The sequence below is a fragment of the Vicia villosa genome, linkage group LG6 (genome assembly GCF_029867415.1).
Source record: "Vicia villosa cultivar HV-30 ecotype Madison, WI linkage group LG6, Vvil1.0, whole genome shotgun sequence".
NCBI lineage: Eukaryota > Viridiplantae > Streptophyta > Magnoliopsida > Fabales > Fabaceae > Vicia > Vicia villosa.
Window position 1 is genome coordinate 100,699,291 of NC_081185.1, and position 19,703 is coordinate 100,718,993.

General features: G+C 32.7%; 3 protein-coding genes across 3 annotated transcripts; 1 reads left to right on the forward strand and 2 right to left on the reverse strand.

The window, feature by feature from the left end:
- Positions 1–731: 731 nt before the first annotated feature.
- Positions 732–6,041, forward strand: LOC131609410 (ethylene-overproduction protein 1-like). The gene is made up of 4 exons (XM_058881106.1): positions 732–2,974; positions 3,921–4,212; positions 4,301–4,610; positions 5,278–6,041. The coding sequence occupies exons 1-4, from the start codon at positions 945–947 to the stop codon at positions 5,505–5,507; spliced, it is 2,862 nt and encodes a 953-aa protein (XP_058737089.1). The 5' UTR covers positions 732–944; the 3' UTR covers positions 5,508–6,041.
- Positions 6,042–9,974: 3,933 nt separating this feature from the next.
- LOC131614233 (chorismate synthase, chloroplastic-like) lies at positions 9,975–14,224 on the reverse strand. Its single transcript, XM_058885849.1, has 6 exons — positions 14,196–14,224; positions 11,906–11,982; positions 11,763–11,821; positions 11,577–11,660; positions 11,400–11,492; positions 9,975–10,138 (listed from the first exon to the last, which is right to left on the reverse strand). The coding sequence occupies exons 1-6, from the start codon at positions 14,222–14,224 to the stop codon at positions 10,052–10,054; spliced, it is 429 nt and encodes a 142-aa protein (XP_058741832.1). The 3' UTR covers positions 9,975–10,051.
- Positions 14,225–16,141: 1,917 nt separating this feature from the next.
- On the reverse strand, positions 16,142–18,213 carry LOC131611955 (protein NODULATION SIGNALING PATHWAY 2-like). The gene has a single exon (XM_058883777.1). The coding sequence runs from the start codon at positions 18,047–18,049 to the stop codon at positions 16,337–16,339; it is 1,713 nt and encodes a 570-aa protein (XP_058739760.1). The 5' UTR covers positions 18,050–18,213; the 3' UTR covers positions 16,142–16,336.
- Positions 18,214–19,703: the final 1,490 nt, after the last annotated feature.

A 19,703-nucleotide genomic window follows, 5' to 3' on the forward strand; every position in this document is an offset into this window, starting at 1 on the left:
TATTTCATATTAACTTTAAAAAAATCGTTTTGATTTCTTAATTGATATTATATATTTAAAGGTCAAATGATTTTTTTGGTAACTTACGAAAAAATTAACAAATTCTATTCTTTTGAAATTAGCATCATAATTTAAAAATTTAAAAATTATTTTATAGTTAAATAAATTAAAATTTTAAGTAATAAAAATATTTTTATAAACAAAATATAATTTATTATTGATAAAAAAAATTTGTGCAACTAATAAAAAAAATAAATTATAATGTTAATATAACTTTATTTGTAAATTATAAATAATTATAAAACATTTTTTTAAGTATAAGAAATTTTATCCTGTGCCTCGCACGGGTAGAGACACTAGTAATATTATAAAATCAAACATAATTTTTCTTTTCTATACAATATTAAAAAGTAATAGAAGGATAATATTATTGAAACTTTCCAACAAATGGATGTACATTGAAAAGTAATAGAAGGATAATATTAATTTCAACAATATTTTTAAATTATTTAAATATAGATTAAATTATTGAGCCGCAATATCATTAGTAGTAAAAAGAAAAAGGACATAGTCTTAATTAAACCGGCGTAAATAAATAAATAAATACACAATTAGATAAACCATTTTAACAACCACCTCCATCTCCATTCTCCATCTTGTTGGCGAATAAACATTATCTTATAAAAACAAATAAACATTAGATAATTAAATGATTGAATTAATCAATCCAAAAACTAAAATAGGAGAATCTAAAAAATCACCACTTTTTTTTTATTTTAATTTTATATTTATCCAGTTTTGTTCTCTCTCTTTCAATCCAGTTTCCACTACCTTAAAATCTAAAACCTTCAATCATCCTCAAACCTCCACCGTTAATTTTCCGAATTTAGCGGAACCAGAAAAACCCAAAAAAAAAACCAAAAAAACACAAAAAAAATTGGAACATGCAGCACAACATCCTCACCTCGATCCGAACTACGAAAATTACGGATGGTTGTAAAGGTACTCACGTCTACGCTCTCAACTCCTCCGCCGCCGCTGATTCTCCGAACACCGCCGGCGGTGGAGATACCATCGGAGATAAAAAACTCTTTCATCATTTATTAGACCGGTCCAAACACTCTGGTCGGTTTAAACCGGTTGGACCCAAAACGGCGACTCGCGACGTCGTTTTGGAGGGTCTACTCCCTTGTGGCCTTCCCTCCTCGGAGATTCTAGAGCCTTCGATTGAGCCTTGCTTGAAGCCTGTTGATTTGGTTGAAACGCTTGCCGGTGTGTATCGGCGGATCGAGAATTGTGTAGAGGTTGAGAAATCGGAGGCGTTTTTGGAGCAGTGTGCGGTTTTCAAGGGGTTGCCGGATGTTAAATTGTTCCGGCGGAGTCTCCGGTCGGCAAGGCAGCATGCGGTGGATGTGCATTCGAAGGTTGTGTTGGCTTCGTGGTTGAGGTATGAGAGGAGAGAGGATGAACTTGTTGGATCTTCTGCGATGGATTGTTGTGGAAGAAACGTGGAATGTCCTAAGGCTAGTTTGGTTGCAGGGTATGATCCTGAATCTGGTTTCGATCATTGTGTGTGTTATCGTAAATTTGTTGATAATGATGACGGGGAATGTGAATCTGAATGTTCGACTTCTTATGGAGACGATGATGGTAGTGGTGACAGTGATTACCATGATATGTATTTTTGTATAGGTGATAGTGATATTAGATGTAATAGATACGCAATGGCCTCGCTTTCGAGGCCTTTTATGGCAATGTTGTATGGTGGATTTGTTGAGTCGAGGAGGGAGAGGATAAATTTCACCCTGAATAGTGTTAATGTTGAGGTGATGATGGCGGTTGAGGTTTTTAGTAGAACCAAGAGGTTGAGTGGGTTTCCGAATAATGTTGTTCTAGAGATGCTTTCGTTTGCAAATAGGTTTTGTTGTGTGGAGATGAAGTCTGCTTGTGATGCTCATTTGGCTTCTTTGGTGTTTGACATGGATGATGCGTTGTTGTTGATTGAGTATGGAATGGAGGAGAATGCGTATCTGCTAGTGGCGGCTTGCTTGCAGGTGTTTCTCAGAGAGCTCCCTAGTTCGATGCATCGTTTGAGTGTTATGAAATTGTTTTGTAGTGTAGAGGGTAGGGATAGGCTGGCCTCGGTAGGGCATGTGTCGTTTTCGTTGTATTGTTTTTTGAGTCAGGTTGCGATGGAAGATGATGTGAAATCTACAACGTCTGTGATGCTCTTAGAGAGGTTAGGAGAATGTGCGGTGAGTGGTTGGCAGAAGCAACTTGCTTATCATCAATTAGGTGTTGTGATGCTTGAGAGAAAAGAATACAAAGATGCACAACATTGGTTTGAGGCTGCTGTTGAGGCAGGACATATTTATTCTTCGGTGGGTGTTGCGAGAGCCCAATATAAACGCGGGCATACATATGCCGCATACAAACTGATAAACTCCCTTATTTCTGATCATAAACCTGTTGGTTGGATGTATCAGGAAAGGTCTTTGTATTGCATTGGGAAGGAAAAGAGTATGGACTTAGTCTCGGCAACTGAATTAGATCCAACTCTTTCTTTTCCATACAAACACCGGGCTGTTTTTATGGTAGAAGAGAATAACATTGGAGCTGCCGTTTCTGAAATCAATAAAATAATCGGCTTCAAGATTTCTCCTGACTGCCTTGAATTGAGAGCTTGGTTCTTGATTGCCATGAAGGATTACGAAGGAGCCCTCAGGGATGTCAGAGCAATTTTGACATTGGATCCAAATTATATGATGTTCAATGGGAATATGCAAGGCACTCGCTTGGTAGAACTCCTCCGCCCTGTCGCCCAGCAGTGGAATCAGGCTGATTGTTGGATGCAATTGTATGACCGATGGTCTTCCGTTGATGATATTGGTTCTTTGGCTGTTGTACACCAGATGTTAGAAAATAACCCAGGGAAAAGTGTTTTACGCTTTCGGCAATCTCTACTGCTGTTACGGTGAGTGTAAGCTTTACATTATCTCAGTTTTATTAATTTTTTTAATGCTATCATTTCCCCTTTGTAGATTAAGTTATCTCGTCCTGTTTTTCTACCAATTTCCTATTCCATTCTCTCTTTGTTGCTACTGACTTGTAGCTAGGTTAGGGGCTATCTCCAGTTATTTAGTTTCCCAGTTCCAGATATCTTCCTCTGGTTAAAAGGTTTATTAACCCAAATGAGATCTTCCAAACATAACTTGCTTCAACGTCCCTTATATTAAGAAACTGACTTATCGAACCCGTATTCCACATTTCCACAGCATGAAGAATGCAGTATATGCAGAAATTACATAATTTTGGCCTTTAGTAGGCCTTATAAATTATCATGAGAAGTCCTGTTTTGAGTTGATTTGTTGTTGTTGTGTCCTGCCGTCCTCTCTAACTCTGTGGAAGCTAATATTTGTTTTGGAAGCTGATTATGTGGATGTATATTTTTTCACTTGCTTTCCACCTTCCCATATCTATCATGTATACAATGCACTATGCATTTGTGCAACGAACTCTTTCTAATATTTGATTGTTGCTCGCATAAGATATTTAGTTAGTGTTTTGTCTTCCATAAGATGATGGAAAATAGCTTAGGTGGTTTGAGCATGTAGAGAGAAGATCTGTAGATTCTGTTGTAACTTAAAAGTAAATCAGATGGAGAGGAGTCAAACAACTAGAGGTAGAGGAAGACCTAGAAAAACTATAAGAGGATCTATCAAGAAAGATCTCGAGATTAACAAATTGGATAGAAACATAGTCTTGAATAGAACATTATGACGGAATTTAATCCATGTATCCGACCCTACTTAGTGGGATACGACTTGGTTCTGGTTGCTGTTGTTTTGTCTTCCATTACTTTAATGCCTGAGCATTACTCGGTCCAATTTAGACATTAATGATGTTCCTGAATCTTGCAGGTTAAATTCTCAAAAGGCAGCCATGCGTAGTTTGCGTCTGGCTAGAAATCATTCTTCTTCAGCACATGAAAGACTTGTCTATGAAGGATGGATATTGTATGACACTGGTCACCGTGAAGAAGCTATAGCAAAGGCCGAGGAATCAATTTCTATTCAAAGGTCATTTGAAGCTTTCTTTCTCAAAGCTTATGCACTAGCTGACTCATGTCTTGATTCCGAGTCTTCAAAGAATGTGATTGATCTCTTGGAGGAAGCTCTTAAATGCCCTTCAGATGGTCTTCGGAAAGGACAGGTTAGTGTTATAATGTAGTGAAATTTAATATATAAACTTTATTCTGGTGCTGAAACAATAAATTTATTTTTTTCATTCAACATTGTAGGCTCTAAATAATTTAGGGAGTATATATGTAGACTGCGATAAGCTAGAACTTGCTGCTGACTGCTACAAGCATGCGCTTAACATCAAGCATACACGAGCACACCAGGGATTGGCTCGTGTATATCATCTTCAAAATCAGCACAAAGCGGCATATGATGAGATGACAAAGCTAATAGAAAAAGCCCAAAATAATGCATCAGCTTATGAGAAACGTTCAGAATATTGCGACCGTGACATGGCAAAGAGTGATCTTAGTTTGGCGACACAGTTGGATCCTCTAAGGACATATCCATACAGATATAGGGCGGCAGGTAGTTTCCATACAACTAGTTACTATTCATTAATTTTTTATTTATCCCAAGTGAACTTGTTTAAGTTGGCAACCTACTTGATTAAGTTTTCTCTAATTTAATTGGAATATTGTGTTACGTCATCTTCCATCCAAATCTCTGTTGAACATAAATTGCATTAGTATTATGGTAAACTCCTCTTAGCATTATTATGTTAAACTCCTCTAAGCATACTAGAGAGCTGGGAAGGACACAGCCTGAAGACCTTACGGAATGAGCTTTAGATGTTGCGTTAGGTATTAAAGCCTTACGGAATAAAATATCTGTTCAAAGTTTCTGCTAATTTGTGTTGATAACATGCCCTATCATGTATCAAGTTACGCATTCGGGAGGGTGCCATCCTCATTTTGACCTAGTTTATCTTGTCACCAGCAGTCATTTATGAAGTGAGACGGGAAATGAATCATTTTCAGTTTGATCCTGTTCTTGTTTGACGACCTAATTTATTAGAACTTCCTTTATGTTCTTTGCTTTTTTTGTCTTGATATTTGGTTTTACTTCACGTATAAGTACCGTGTTTGCTATAAGCGTTGTGGCATAATAATATTATCATGATGTAGTCTTGAACTAAACCCTTGTCTTGGTGTCACAAAACTTCTGAAGTTCTGACACGATGTCTTTGTATTAGTCTTAATGGACGATCATAAGGAAGCTGAAGCAATTGTAGAGCTTTCAAGGGCCATCAACTTTAAGCCAGAACTGCAACTGTTACATCTTCGAGCGGCATTTTATGATTCAATGGGTGATTTTGTTTCTACTGTCCGAGACTGTGAAGCCGCCCTTTGTCTTGATCCTAGCCACGCTGAGATGTTAGAGCTTTGTAATAAAGCCCGAGAGCAAGTTAAGGATAGAAAGTGAGAGAATCAGGAATCAACAAATCATGTTTTCTGTGCTCTTACAGGGACAGGCCTACTCATGAAAACCAATACTTCTTCACAATGTACGACTTGACCCATCTCTGCTATTTATCTATTGGATGTTATCATGAGGAAAGGTAGGGTGTGTATCGTTTTGGCCGACAGACCTTCTGGATGCTGAATCACAGAAGGGAAAATGTGAGTTAGAAGGATAATCTCGATTGAAATTGAAAGGGAAATAGAGGAGCAGAATCGCTTGTAAATATATGTAATGAATTATGTTTTTGTCAGCTTACGGCTCAAGTAGTACAGATGCTGCTGCTGCTGCTATTCTCCAATCTGCCATGGTAGCAAGAATGGTGAAAACAAGTTACCACAATTTTAGACTAAACTTGTACATGATAGTCAATTTGTTGTGCAACAGTTTTAGATATTTACAACTATATTATTGACTAATCAGTCGCCAATGTAACTTGTGTTGTAATATTTTCACTGTCCTCAATTTGTTGTATAAATACACAAATTTCCCTTTCAATCTCCAATGAGCTTTTGATGAGTTATCCAAATCCAGCTATGGAAATTTTCACCTGTTCAATTCTTTGACATTTTTATGTTTATGTGTTGTGTGTTAGATCTTGTTCCCCTCCTCTCCTTATATCACTTTGATTTCAAGCATTACAGTACCTTGTAATAGTAACATGCTAATAATAACCATGTCTATTCAGTTGCTTCTGATTACTTTGATTACTTGACACACCCTTCCCAATTATTCCCTACTTTAATTATTTTATTTGTATAACTTGTTACACGTGGAGGGAGGGGGTGGAAATAGCCAGACAGGGTTTTAGAAGGCATGAGAGAAATGAGTAAGGATCCACTCCATTTCCTAAAAAGAAATGGAGGGTCCATTACTATAGTTTTATGTGTATAAAGTTAAATAAATAATAAATATGTGTCACATGTCTTAGAAATACGTGTAATATACACACAAAATTATAGTAATGGAAAAGAAATGGAGTTTAAAAAATGGAGTGAATCCTTACTCGAGATAAATATTTAAGGCTTAATCTAGTCTATGGTCTATTATAGATTCTTTGTTTAGGCCTGATTATGGTCTAGGTTCTTTATTTAGGTCTGACCTTTTTAAAAGTCTGTCACATACTGAAAGTCTATTTAAAAGTATGTTTCTTATGATTTTTAAATAGTCCATTTATTCTATTCTTTACATGGACAACAAAGTCTTTTATATACTATTTAAACTATTTTTTTAAGGAAAATGCTTATGAGTAAGAAAATAGAAAAACAAGAATGACAAGAATATATCCCAACCATTCATTATCACCACAACCCCATGATCCCTATTAAAAAGGAAGTTAAACTTAAAATTAATTTAAAATTCACCACTAAAATAGTGACACATATTCATTCTTGCATTTCTTCTTAAAATTGCTTCGTACTATATAGCATTACTCTTTTTTTAATATATATATATATATATATATATATATATATATATATATATATATATATATATATATATATATATATATATATATATATATATATATATATATATGCCGATTTGTAAAATTTTATAGGCTTTTTAATAGCCTAAAACCCAACCTATTTAATCAAATAGATTTTTAAAAATATCTAAAGTATGTCCTTTTTATTAAATAAGTCAGATTAGATCAGACTTGAATATGATATACTATTAGATTATAGAGGATCATGTAAATCGATCTGGCCTATTCTCATCACTACACGGAGTCTGGAGGAAGCTTTTCAACGTATACAAGACCATTTGAGTCCCTATAAATTTTGCTTCATTTTATTAAACACATCCAATCAATTTTTGTTCTACATAGAAATAATGGTTTGCCACAAGTTTTATTCCCACACTAGTACAAAAATGTTAATTTACACCCATTTTTTATTAAATTTATACCCATTATTTTTAATAAAAATCGGGTGTATATCCACAGGGTGAGAAATGTCTAACGCATTTACACCCTATTTTAAAACGGGTGTAAATACGTTCGTAATTACTCCCTATTTTAAGAATATCGGGTGTAAATATGTTCTACGTTACACCCTATTTTAACAAAAATCGGGTGTAATTTGGCGTAATTACGTTTTTAATTACACCCTATTTTAACAAAAATCGGGTGTAATTACGTTTTTAATTACACCCTATTTTAACGAAAATTGGGTGTAATTACGTTTTTAATTACACCCTATTTTAACAAAAATCGGGTGTAATTACGTTTTTAATTACACCCTATTTTAACAAAAATTGGGTGTAATTGGACGTAATTACATTTTTAATTACACCCTGTTTTAATAAAAATCGGGTGTAATTGGGCATAATTACGTTTTTAATTACACCCTGTTTTAGTAAAAATCGGGTGTAATTGAGCGTAATTACGTTTTAATTACACTCTGTTTTAATAAAAATCGGGTGTAATTACGTTTTAATTACACTATGATTTAATTAAAATCGGGTGTAGATATGTTCTTAATTACACCCTATTTTAATAAAAATCGGGTGTAAATATGTCATTTATGAATGAACAATTATATTATATTTAAATCTATTTACACCCTATTTCATATTCACCATTTAGTTATATTTCATTTTCAGTCATAATATTGCAAATACTATAAAATCATATTTTAACTAAGTCAAAATATTTTTAATATTAACCAAAAAGTATACAATATCATGTGCATTCATAATATTTCAAGTACTATAAAATCATACACATAAAAATTATATTTTAACCAAGTCATAACACTTTCTTCATATATAATTTTACGCTATGCTTGACGGTTAGCTTCGGTGTTCTCTAGTCCAATTGAATTCAACCGCTTTCCACATGTAGCATTGGATTCATCCATGGCCAAAATACCACGCCCTGGAGAAGCAATTGCTTTCCACAATTCGATCCGGAGGAAGACCTTATACATTCGTGTACACCGACTTCATCTTCTCAAGCAAAGTCTACAAAATTATTCATTATATAGCAATTCAGAGCCAAACAACAAACCTCTAATTTCTTAAAAACTACGAGGTTAAAAACTGTTTTACTGTTTTGCCAGCCTTGTCAATCCCTAAAATGAGTACATGAAGCTTTAACTTGTTGAACATGTACTGCCAAAGTCCATAAAATAATGAAAGCATCCTTTGTTGAGAATGTTATCACAAAAAGTGGCAAGAAGTTCTGCACTAGAGTTTCCAGCAACACCTTTGTTGCAAAAGACCGGTTGGGCAGCCCAAACAAAATACCCTCCTGCTCTTAGCATCCTATTAACTTCAAGCAACAAGATCCCATCTTCATCACAAATAAACAAGTTTCATGCGTCATAATTCAAATAACAATCATGGGATATAGTTATCAATTAATGTAGACCTCTCCATATAGTTTTATCCTCATTACTACCAAGAACTATTGGACATTATACAAAGGATAGAAACACATACCAAAATAATATACAAATGACATGACAAAGCATACACTTACCATTTGGTGAAACTGACACCTTGCTGGTAGTATGCAGCCGAACGAGAAGCAAGACCGTCTATACCATGGCACCATGATTCATTGTTTGAGCCAGCTAGGGGCACTAAACGCTATTGTTCATGGCACATTAGCCATATGTTAAACAACATGTTTGATTAATAGAATACCACACTTACAAATGTATCCAATTGAAACTACTTTCTCGAGTATAATCTTATCTTCAAACTCAAATTATAGTTTCTAAATAAGTTCTTATAAGCATTCAAGCTGTGTGCTACTAGTTAATTAGAAGGAAATATCGCTTATTAAACAGACAGACACGTAACCAGTATTTTGAGTTTAAAAAGCTATTATATTGCATGACAGGCCTAATATACAACAGTTTCAGAGTTGCAATTTGAAAATTCTCCATTCTTACACTTATTGTGGACCAATTATGAGGGTGACAAGGTTCAAACTCAAACATTCCCAAACTGTCGACAGTGCGGTGAACCCCGGTACTGTGATAATCTGCTCATGGTTCTTGAATTGTTGAGAAGCTATCATGATTCACACTTATTAACAACTTTTCAATTTGGAAATATAAGATGCAACCACCAACAAAGAGGAGCTATCATGATTCACACTTATTAACAACTTTTAAATTTTAAAATTATATTAATCTTTTTGTACTAGTGGTAGTAGCATTGCAGAAAGCAGTAGTATCTACTACTAGCTGAGAGCATAGTTGGTAATGACAGTACACATGCATTTATTTATTCATGTATCAACCACACAAGTCCTAATTAAGATGCCATCTATATCTGCATCATTCATCAAGTTTTTGAATGAATGAATGAGAATCTGTATCACAATCTAATTCTACAGTGTGCAGAGACCATATATCTTAGTTACTTGCTCAAGTAAAAGATCAATCAATAGCAGCTTGGTGTTTATAATACATGACAACACAAAATCTAATGCAAACAATTTTACAAAAGGTACATTCTAGCATATATAAATATGAAAATAACAATTATATTTATACCTGATCAAGTGTCAGTGCATCGTTATCAATTAAGTCCTCAGGAAGAATAATCTTGTGAACTTGAGAGACATAGGCAAGAATCTGAAAATCCAAGAATTAGCTAAGGATACTTCTGAAGGAATTGGCAAATAAAGCATCTTAAAGGCCCACATATATCTACATCATATCACATAAGATCAATATGGTTAGGAGGATGCCCATATTACATTTCGGACCTTGTTATTTTGTTGGCTTGGTACCTACACTAACTATTTTTTGGTGAGTCTCTGGAATATACTCACTTTTTTTCTGAGTCCCTATCTGTTGCTAACCAGAAAATGAATCACTCAGACAAAAAAAAACAGAAATGATCAAGAGATTGTATATTATTGATGATTAATGAAGGAATTGCAGATAGGGACAGTACCCCAAATCTGCCACAGAACTAGGCTCCTATAGGAAGCTACTCAAACTAGTTTCTCAATTCTTAAAATACCCCTCAATCCACATCAACTCCATATAATCAGGAAACAATTAACAATCTCAACCTTGTACTGCCATGTCACTAATACTCACTTAATTAATACTAGAAGTTCCCACCTCACCCTTTCTAGAATATACGTACCAAATCCTAGGCCTACTATTGCCTTGATGGACTAATTGCTCATTTGAGTTTTCTTTCTTAGTAACAGGCCTAACAATATCATACAATCACAACTTTAGCATAAAATAAATATTACAGGGACTAAAACAAACCCAAAAAAAAGTATTTTATAGGGAAGGAAACAAAGCAAACATCGACTGAAGTGAAAAAGGTAAATATTATAGGGACCATTTCAGCCAAAAAAAATTACAGGGACTAAAACAAGATAACCTGTATATTACACAGACGGCGAAAAAAATCCTAATTTTTCATATGTATCTTATACACCGTGTTTCTAATATTAGGGACCTTGGGGGAATAAGAATTCAGCAACTACAAGTTGTTCAACTTGAGGACAAGGGGAATGATTTTCATTAGGTGGGTGAGGTGTTTGTTAGGACATTCCGATAGAGGATTTATCAAGTAGTTAGTTGGTTTGGTTGGACAGAGATAACTGTAACAATTGAGGTATTTTGCCCATAAATAAGAGATAGGTTGAGAGGGAGCAGCAGGATGTCAGTTGATAGGAAATATGAGTCTTTGGGCAAGGAGGTTGCATACCCTTAAAGTTCTATATTGTTCTTTAATCAAGGGATTTCCCAATACCAATTTTCTATTGGACGGTCAAAAAAGCCTGACACACTCCAAATATGATAAATATTCTTAGTATATTAAAAAATTGAAGAAATATTAGCTAAACTTGCGAGACAAGTAACACACCTCAGTTCCAGCAAACTTTTTAAGGATTTTCTTAGCAACAGCACCAGAAGCAACCCTTCCAATGGTTTCTCTTGCAGAAGATCTACCACCACCCTAAATGTAGGAGTTAGGACGGATGAGCTTAATACAAATCCCATCCAATGAAAATGCCTCTTATTACAATGTAAAGGTCAATACCTGAACTGAGCTCACACCATACTTCATGTCATAGGTTGTATCTACATGGGAAGGCCTATAAGCTAATGACATCTCGCTATAGTCCTGAAAAAAGTTACCAAAAGTACAAAGTTTTAACAGCCCCATAAATCAAGGTCGTGGTTGCTTATCTTTATTGAATATCTATGAACATGAAACTATACTCACGATTCCTCTTTGATCAGTATTAGGCACAAATACGTGGATTGGAGTTCCTGTAGTAACACCTGCAATTAATAAATTATATTTTAAGACCTTTTGTCGATAAACTTGTAACTTCCCAATTAATAGTAGTAGGAAGAAATACTGACCATCTGAAACTCCTGAAAATATTTTACATGTATCAGTCTCCTTTCTAGAAGTTGTAATTCGGCCCTGGCCTGGCCTCCTATACACAAGAACTTACACTGTTATTCTTTTAAGTCATGATGTGCCAGAAACAATCATGGTCTATCAGTTATCATTTATAAATGTCACATTCCCTTACTAGCAATTCAGAATGCATTTCAATAAAATCCATCTTATACAGTATTCTTCTATAGCCTCCAAAAGCCTTTTTACAGTGCAAGTAGTTATGTGACTATTTGGAAACCTATATCAATACAGCTTGTAACATTTTTCAAACACTTTTTGAACTTATTAAGAAAACAACTTATATCATATATAAAAATAATTTGAATTTATGTTATCTTTCGTTATAAAAATGGTTAATGTGAGCTTATTCATAAGTGCTTATTTTGATAAGTACTTGAGCTATAAGCTACAAATAAGTCACAGATTCAGACCTGCCTTTCAAAACTAAACGAACGATGCTTGAGTAAACCCCTTCTGAGTCTACACTTTCTCTGCAGGTTCTTTTCTATCTCGCACCTTCTCCCTTCCAGCCTTCATATATAGTCAAAACACCAAAACAAAGAAGAATTTCAAGTAAGAACATCAAATATAGTTTTCTTAGTCATAAAAGCCAATAGAACCTGTTTGACATGCTCAATATTGAATGAACAAAGCAATGTCACAGAAAAACTATCTAAAGTCTGAAGAACTATCTAATCAAGCAATGTCACAGAAAAAGAAAAACAAGTTCACACAAACAAAATTCATTTCAAACAAAATCAAGCAATAGGAACTAATTTACGAGTATAAACCCTAATTCTTCAGCTACCAATGTCGCTCAAAGTAGAAAACCCCTAATTCTTCCTTACCAATGTCGTCACTGTGAAATGGTTTACTCTCAGCTTCGTTGTCGTCACTGCGAAATGTTTTTTTCCAGATTCGGTGAGCAAATGAGCGGTGCGGTCACTACAAGAAAAGTTGCATTTTGCTAGGGGCTAAGCACCCCACAAATGGCAAAAACCCCTCACAAATACAAAATTTGCGAGGGGACCGCTCCCCTAGGAAAACAGGGGGTCGCAAATTTATTACCTAGGGGGAAAGCCCCTCGCTAATTACCCAGGGGGAAAGCCCCTCGCTAAATGTCAAGTCCATGTTTCAGCCCTGCAACATCCAGACATAGGCAACAGCTAGTAGCAGAGGTAGGTTCAGAATCCGTCAGAACTATTACCCAGGGGGACAGCCCCTCGCAAAACGGTTTATATGTGAAAAAAATATATAATTTTTCAAATCAAAATTATGATAAAAATATAATTATAATATTTTAAATTAAAAATTAATATAACTTAAATTAAAAAACAATACATATAAATAATTAATATTTAATCAAACATAATAAAAATAGTTGTTCACACAAAATAAAAATGAAAAGTATAAAAATTCAGTTTTATATAAATAAATAATTTTACAGTATATAAAAATTCAGTTTTTTTCTAAAATATAAAAATATCATTTTTTTTTAAATTAAGAAATATACATTTTTTATAGTTAGTTAAAAAAACGAAAAAAAGAAATAATAATTTTTAAATCTTTAACTATAATAAATCTCTAACATATAAACACATATAAATATTACACTCTTTAAGATTAACACAACAAATCTCTAACATAAACCCAATAAACATATATACTATTTTTTAGTTACTTTTAAAGAAATATTAATAAATATACTTTATATAATAATTATTTCGAAAATAATTTTAAAAAAAATTACTTAACAATTTCTATTGTTATACACACAAAAAAAAACACACAAAACAAATATATACACCAAATATATCTACTGCTCCCTTTAAATATAAACACAACATATATAAATAATTTATTAATGTGTACATGGAATTGGTGAACAAATAGTTGTATTTCTTCAACAAATAAAATAAACATATAAAAAAATAATTAAATTATTTTTCACTTTACCTGCAACTTTGAGTATGGTTGAGACTGCAACTTTGAATATGGTTGAGAGGAAGAAGAAAAAAAATTTGTGAAGGGAAGAAATTATGGGGAAAAAGAAGAAGGGATAGAAAGCTGGGAATAGGAATTCATTAATATATAAATAAATGCTATTGAAAGGTGTGGACGGTGGGAATTGTTGAGGTGCATTAATTGCTGTGCAGACAATGGTCTTAATTTCCCAGGGGTAGCCCCTCACTAAAATCCTAGTGGATTATTGGGTGGGGTATCCCCTCGCAAAATGCTGTCAAAAACCTGCAACCGATTTGACTCTTTAGCGTCATTTCTATTTGCCAGGGGTTGCCCCTCGGAAATTCAATTTTCAAAATTCAAAATTTCCCTCTTACTTTTTAGCGAGGGGATACCCCAAGAAATTTTTTTTTCCTTCTGTCTTTTCTGACTTGGACGTTGCGAGGGGCTTTGCCCCAAGCAACATTATTTTTTTGTTAGGTGTTTTACCCCTGGCAAATACCCCTAGCAAATTCAAGTTTTTCTTGTAGTGGGTGTTGGAGAAGAAGAGAGCTTCGTTTTTCAATGAGCGAGTGAGCGAAGCCCTTTTTAGTCGTCACAGAAGCGAAGCGAAGTTGAGCGAATGAGAGAATGAGCGAATGAGCGAAGAGAAAGGATTTCGTGAAGCGACGAAGTTCACAGAAGCAACGCGATGCGATGAAAAACCATTTTGATCGGTGAAAGCGATGAAGTTCAGAGTTGATTGAAAAATGGATTCGGTATGCATGCGATGCGATGAAGTTCAGTGAAAGCGATGAAGTTCAGAGTTGATGAAAAACTATTTTGTTTTTGTATATTTTAATAAATTATGTTAGTATATTTTAGTATATTTTATTAATCTAATAAATATAGATCCATTAAATTGCCACATAGATTATATATTTTAAGTTATAAAATTAAACAATTTTTTTTGTTTATATAAATTTACACCCGTTTTTTAGTTTAAAAGGAGTAATTGAAATTTGATTATAATAAATTTTTTAATTTAAACCCGTTTTTTGGAAAAAGGGTGTATATTATAACCAGATAATGCAAAAGTGATATTTTATTTACAAAATTGCCATCAAAATTCTCAATTACACCCGTTTTTAGTAAATCGGGTGTAAATTTTAAAATTATATTGTTTTATTTGTACTAGTGCCACAAGTTTGCTCTTTTGGCATCTTCGATATACAGGTTCTCAATTTCAGTATTACTATATTATAACAGCGAATATTTTAATTATTCAATACTGAATGTCTTTTCAACACAATTACGTACCAAACTCATGAGAAGTACAAATGTGAATGATGAACAAGTTTTCACTTCTTTTTCCTCTAGTATACGTAGTTACTCACATTAAATATTGTATAGCTACTAGTATTCATTCTTGTTGGAGAGTGACATATTAGTTTATCATTTGAAAGATGCTTATGAAAGCAAGACAAAAGTTTGAGCTCTCAATATGTTAGGAATACTTGAGTATAAATTCTCTCTCAATGAATGACAGCAAATAAGTTAACTTAGAGATCACTATTGACTAGTAATATAAAATTAAATTTGGATTACCTTGTAGTTGTTGTTACATTATACATGATCAAATGCTTTTATTTTATTATACATTTTTAATTGACATTTTATGATATTTAGTTTCTTATCTTTGTATTTTTTTTTTAAAAAAAATTTGTTTTGGACTAGCCACATGATCAAAGAATACTGTCTAATTAGAAGATTCAATTTATAGTATCTATATTAAGTGGATAAAGGAAAAGACTAGACTTGGTTAAAACTCGGACACTTGATCCCAATTACTATTACATCATTTGTCATAGAATGTGATCAGATTACTCATTACCTTTCATTTTAGGATTAGACAAAATAGTTTTGATTGTCTACCATATACAAACCCACAAACACATTTTTTCAAATACTATCTAACTCACTCTCAAATTATATATTTATAACTTTATAACTTTGCAAGTATTTTTGCTCCGCCATCCAGAAGCTCTTGTGGCCGCATCAAAAGAACTATTTTCTTCGCCATAACGTATTGCAAGTTTGAATTTGTAACATTGTATTTATTCATCTTTAAAGGATGAACTTCGGCCACCAGATTCACTAGACTATATGAACAAAAAAATTCTTATAATTAAAATATGTTATGTCATGTATTTTGAGTGTATATAAATTGATGAATTTCGGCCACTAAACTATATGACAAATTAAAACATAATATTATAATTAGAACATGTTAGTTTATAGATATATTTTGGATACATAAAAAAGGAGGAAGAATCTTTATACAAATGAAATTATAATAACTATACATTCATCAATTGAATATGTAATTTTAATTGGAACATTTTAAAAAAACAAAAAGGTACTATGTACTCATAACTTCCTAAACTTTAGTTTTTCCAAATTGAAAATCTTAATAATTGAGTTCCTTTCCATTCCAAAACAAGTTCATTCTCATTTAGTCCTTCAATTCTTGCCTCATATGAACTTTCACTTCCTCTCAAAACTTCACTTACTTCCATCAAAACATTTTTGCTCAATCTTTCACCTTCTAAGCCAAACTCAACCTCAAAATTACCATCACTTTTCATCTCTTTCCATGTTTGTAACCAATCAAGAGAAGATATACAAGGTGCAACAAACAACACCTCACATGCAATTCTTGCTTCTGAGAATTTTTCTGAAAATTGTGACTCAATTGATTCCAACAAGGCCTTATAATGCACCAAATTCCCTTCAAAAAATGACTTAAAATTTAAACTATTTTTGAGTTTTTCAAATGCATCACCATCACCAAAAGTAATCATTCCCTTACCACCATAGTTTCTGATCAAATCCTCAGCTACTTTTAGAAACTCAAAAGCACTTTTTCTTTTGCTTCTTACCATTCCCATATGAGGAAGACCAATCATCAAATTAAAAGCCAAAAACTCTTTCTTCAAACCCTTTTTGTTCATTCTTTTGATCTCACTAACCAACTCTTCCAATTCTTTTTCCTCCACCTTCAATTTCAAACCACATGATTTAGCATACTCATATAGTTCCCTTTTGGTATCCTCAAAATTCCAAACACATTCAGAATCATCATCACTCCATTTAATTGATGTCAATTTCAATCTTTTCTTCATCTTTGAAACAGCCTCCAACAAAAAAGGCCATTGAATTCCATCTCCAATACAAAAATCTATTATATGAATTTCATCACAATCTTCTAACATAGCAGCCTCAAGAATAGACGAAATAGCAGCAAAATGAGCTATTTTTCCAATTGGATTTCCTTGATAAATTACCTTAAAAGCTTCTTCAAAATTCTTGTGAGCTTCCCCTTTGAGATAATCTCCATGATTTGTCACTTCTTGTGACAAATAAAATGCAAGAGTTTCAAGAGAATCACCAAGTGGAGTCACTTTTTGGCTTATACACTTCAAATGAACTTCTGCTAGTGCTTTTTGTCCTTTCTCCAAGGCTTCTCCATATGCTTCCATCAAGTGTGGAAGAATCACTTTGTTGTCAATTTGCATGTTTTCTTGTGGAAGATTAAGTGATTGCTGTGTTGAGGAAAAATCTGATTTCATTGATTGTGTTGGACTTCTTTCTTCATAGGAAAAATTTTGTGAAGGAAAATCGTCGGTGTAAAGATTTGAACTTTGTCCTCGGTAAAGATTTTGTGAAGTGAAGCTTGCTTCAGTTTCTTCTTGATATTGATGATCTTGAATATCAACAATTTGGGGATATAAAATTGAATGAAAAGATTCAAATTCCATTAGTGATGGAAGTTCTATGGTTTCTTGTTCAATTTGAAATTGGATATGATCATTGGTGAATATGGAGATGTCAGAGAGAGTACTAGTATCTGAGGTGGTTAGTAGAGTATTGAATTCATAATCATCAACATGGTCATCCATGATGATGTCATATGGATCAAACTTCTCAACATGGTCATCCATGATGATGCCATATGGAACATAGTCATCATCAACATGGTTTACCATGGTGAAGCTATATGGATCAACAACTTGATGATTATGATTAACAAAAATTGATGAGTTTATGTCTTCATAAACTAATGGCCATGGAGAGTGAAAAATTTCTTGTTGAATCATATTTTTCAAAGAGTGAAGAAAAGGATAGGGTTGTGGTGAATAGATTATTGAACACTAAAGAGAAAGAATGAGAGGATTGGGTGGAGGGATTTGATGTGTTGTTGTGTTTGGCTATTTATAGATGAAAAAAAATGTTGGAGAAACAATGTCAAGACAAAATAGAAACCTAATTTTGATGTTAAGAAACAAAGGGAGAAGCTTATTACATTTTGATGTTATCTTTGGAAGATTTGCATACATACAATATTATGTATTTTTATAATTAAATTAATATACGATTATTTAATGTTTTATTTTAAAAAATATCGTATAGTATTCATTTTTGCTACGATATATTTGTGTATTATTTTGAATAATTTTAAATTTGTATTATATTTAAAAATAGGTTAGAGTATTTTTAAAAGAATAATATAGTACATAAAGATACAGATGAATTATATTTAAAATCATATATTTTATATAATAAATATTATAAATAAATTTATTTTATTTTTTATAAAAAAACAATAATTTAATGGTCCATTTAAGCTCAAGCTCGATAATCTACAACTCGGTTAGGGCTAATGCTCGAGTAATATATTTTGAGTTTAAATTATAACATAATTTTTTTAATCCGACCTTAAAAAGTTTGAACTTGAAGCTTGTTAAACGAATTATTTAGGGTTAGATAAACTGTTTTGTTAACTGAGTTATTGTTAATTGAGATATTTAGAGCTAGATAGCCCGCTATAAAATGAATGAATGAAATCTACTTTAACTTTATGCAATATTTATATAAAGTAATGAAGAAATTTATGTCCTTGATGCTATAATTTGCATTATTGCTTCATTTTATTAAATTTATATTATTTCTCATTACTACCTAATTTGAGGAGAAGAGTGTATTTTGGAATTTTGTAAAGAAAACAGAGGAAAATACAAATACAATGACTTCTCCTCTCTGCTCAAAACATCTTCAAGTAAGCATGATTATTTTTTTCCCATTCAAGATATACTTCTTTAAAGTCTCATATGAGACATATTTTCAATCAAATTCTGATAAAATAATCTTCCTCTTCACAAATTGGAAGACTTTCAACCACATCACCACGCGTTAATCTAAATAGATATAGAATCAATTAGTATAAGGTATACCTAATCCATAAAACTCATGCATAAATTATTAAATTGCTGAATTATATAGAGGCTCACATTGAATCTTGGGGATAAGTTCGTATTAAGAGACAAAACTTTCTTAATGTCTATTTTTATTTATTTATTTATTTATTTATTTATTTATATGATTCAAAATCTGAGTCATAAGATCATTTAGACAAAGAACATAGTAGAAGAAATATGGTGGTGTGGATTTAAAGAATTTTATTTCATTTTAAAATGACCATATTGATAATTATCAAACTATAAAGTCTAAAGATAATTTTAATTTTATGGTTACTTACAAATGCTAATTAGTTTTTGCTCTTAAGTTAGTTATGACATTGCTCAATTGGTAGTTTCATTTGTACCTTCTCTCTTATTCAATAAATTAGACTTATATCAAATGTATTTTCAATTTTATGGTTACTTTTAAGTGTGTATCCAATTACAAGTTAGAAAAAGTGTGTATTCAATCACAAGTTAGAAAGTTTAAAACATAGATTTTTAAATTTTGATT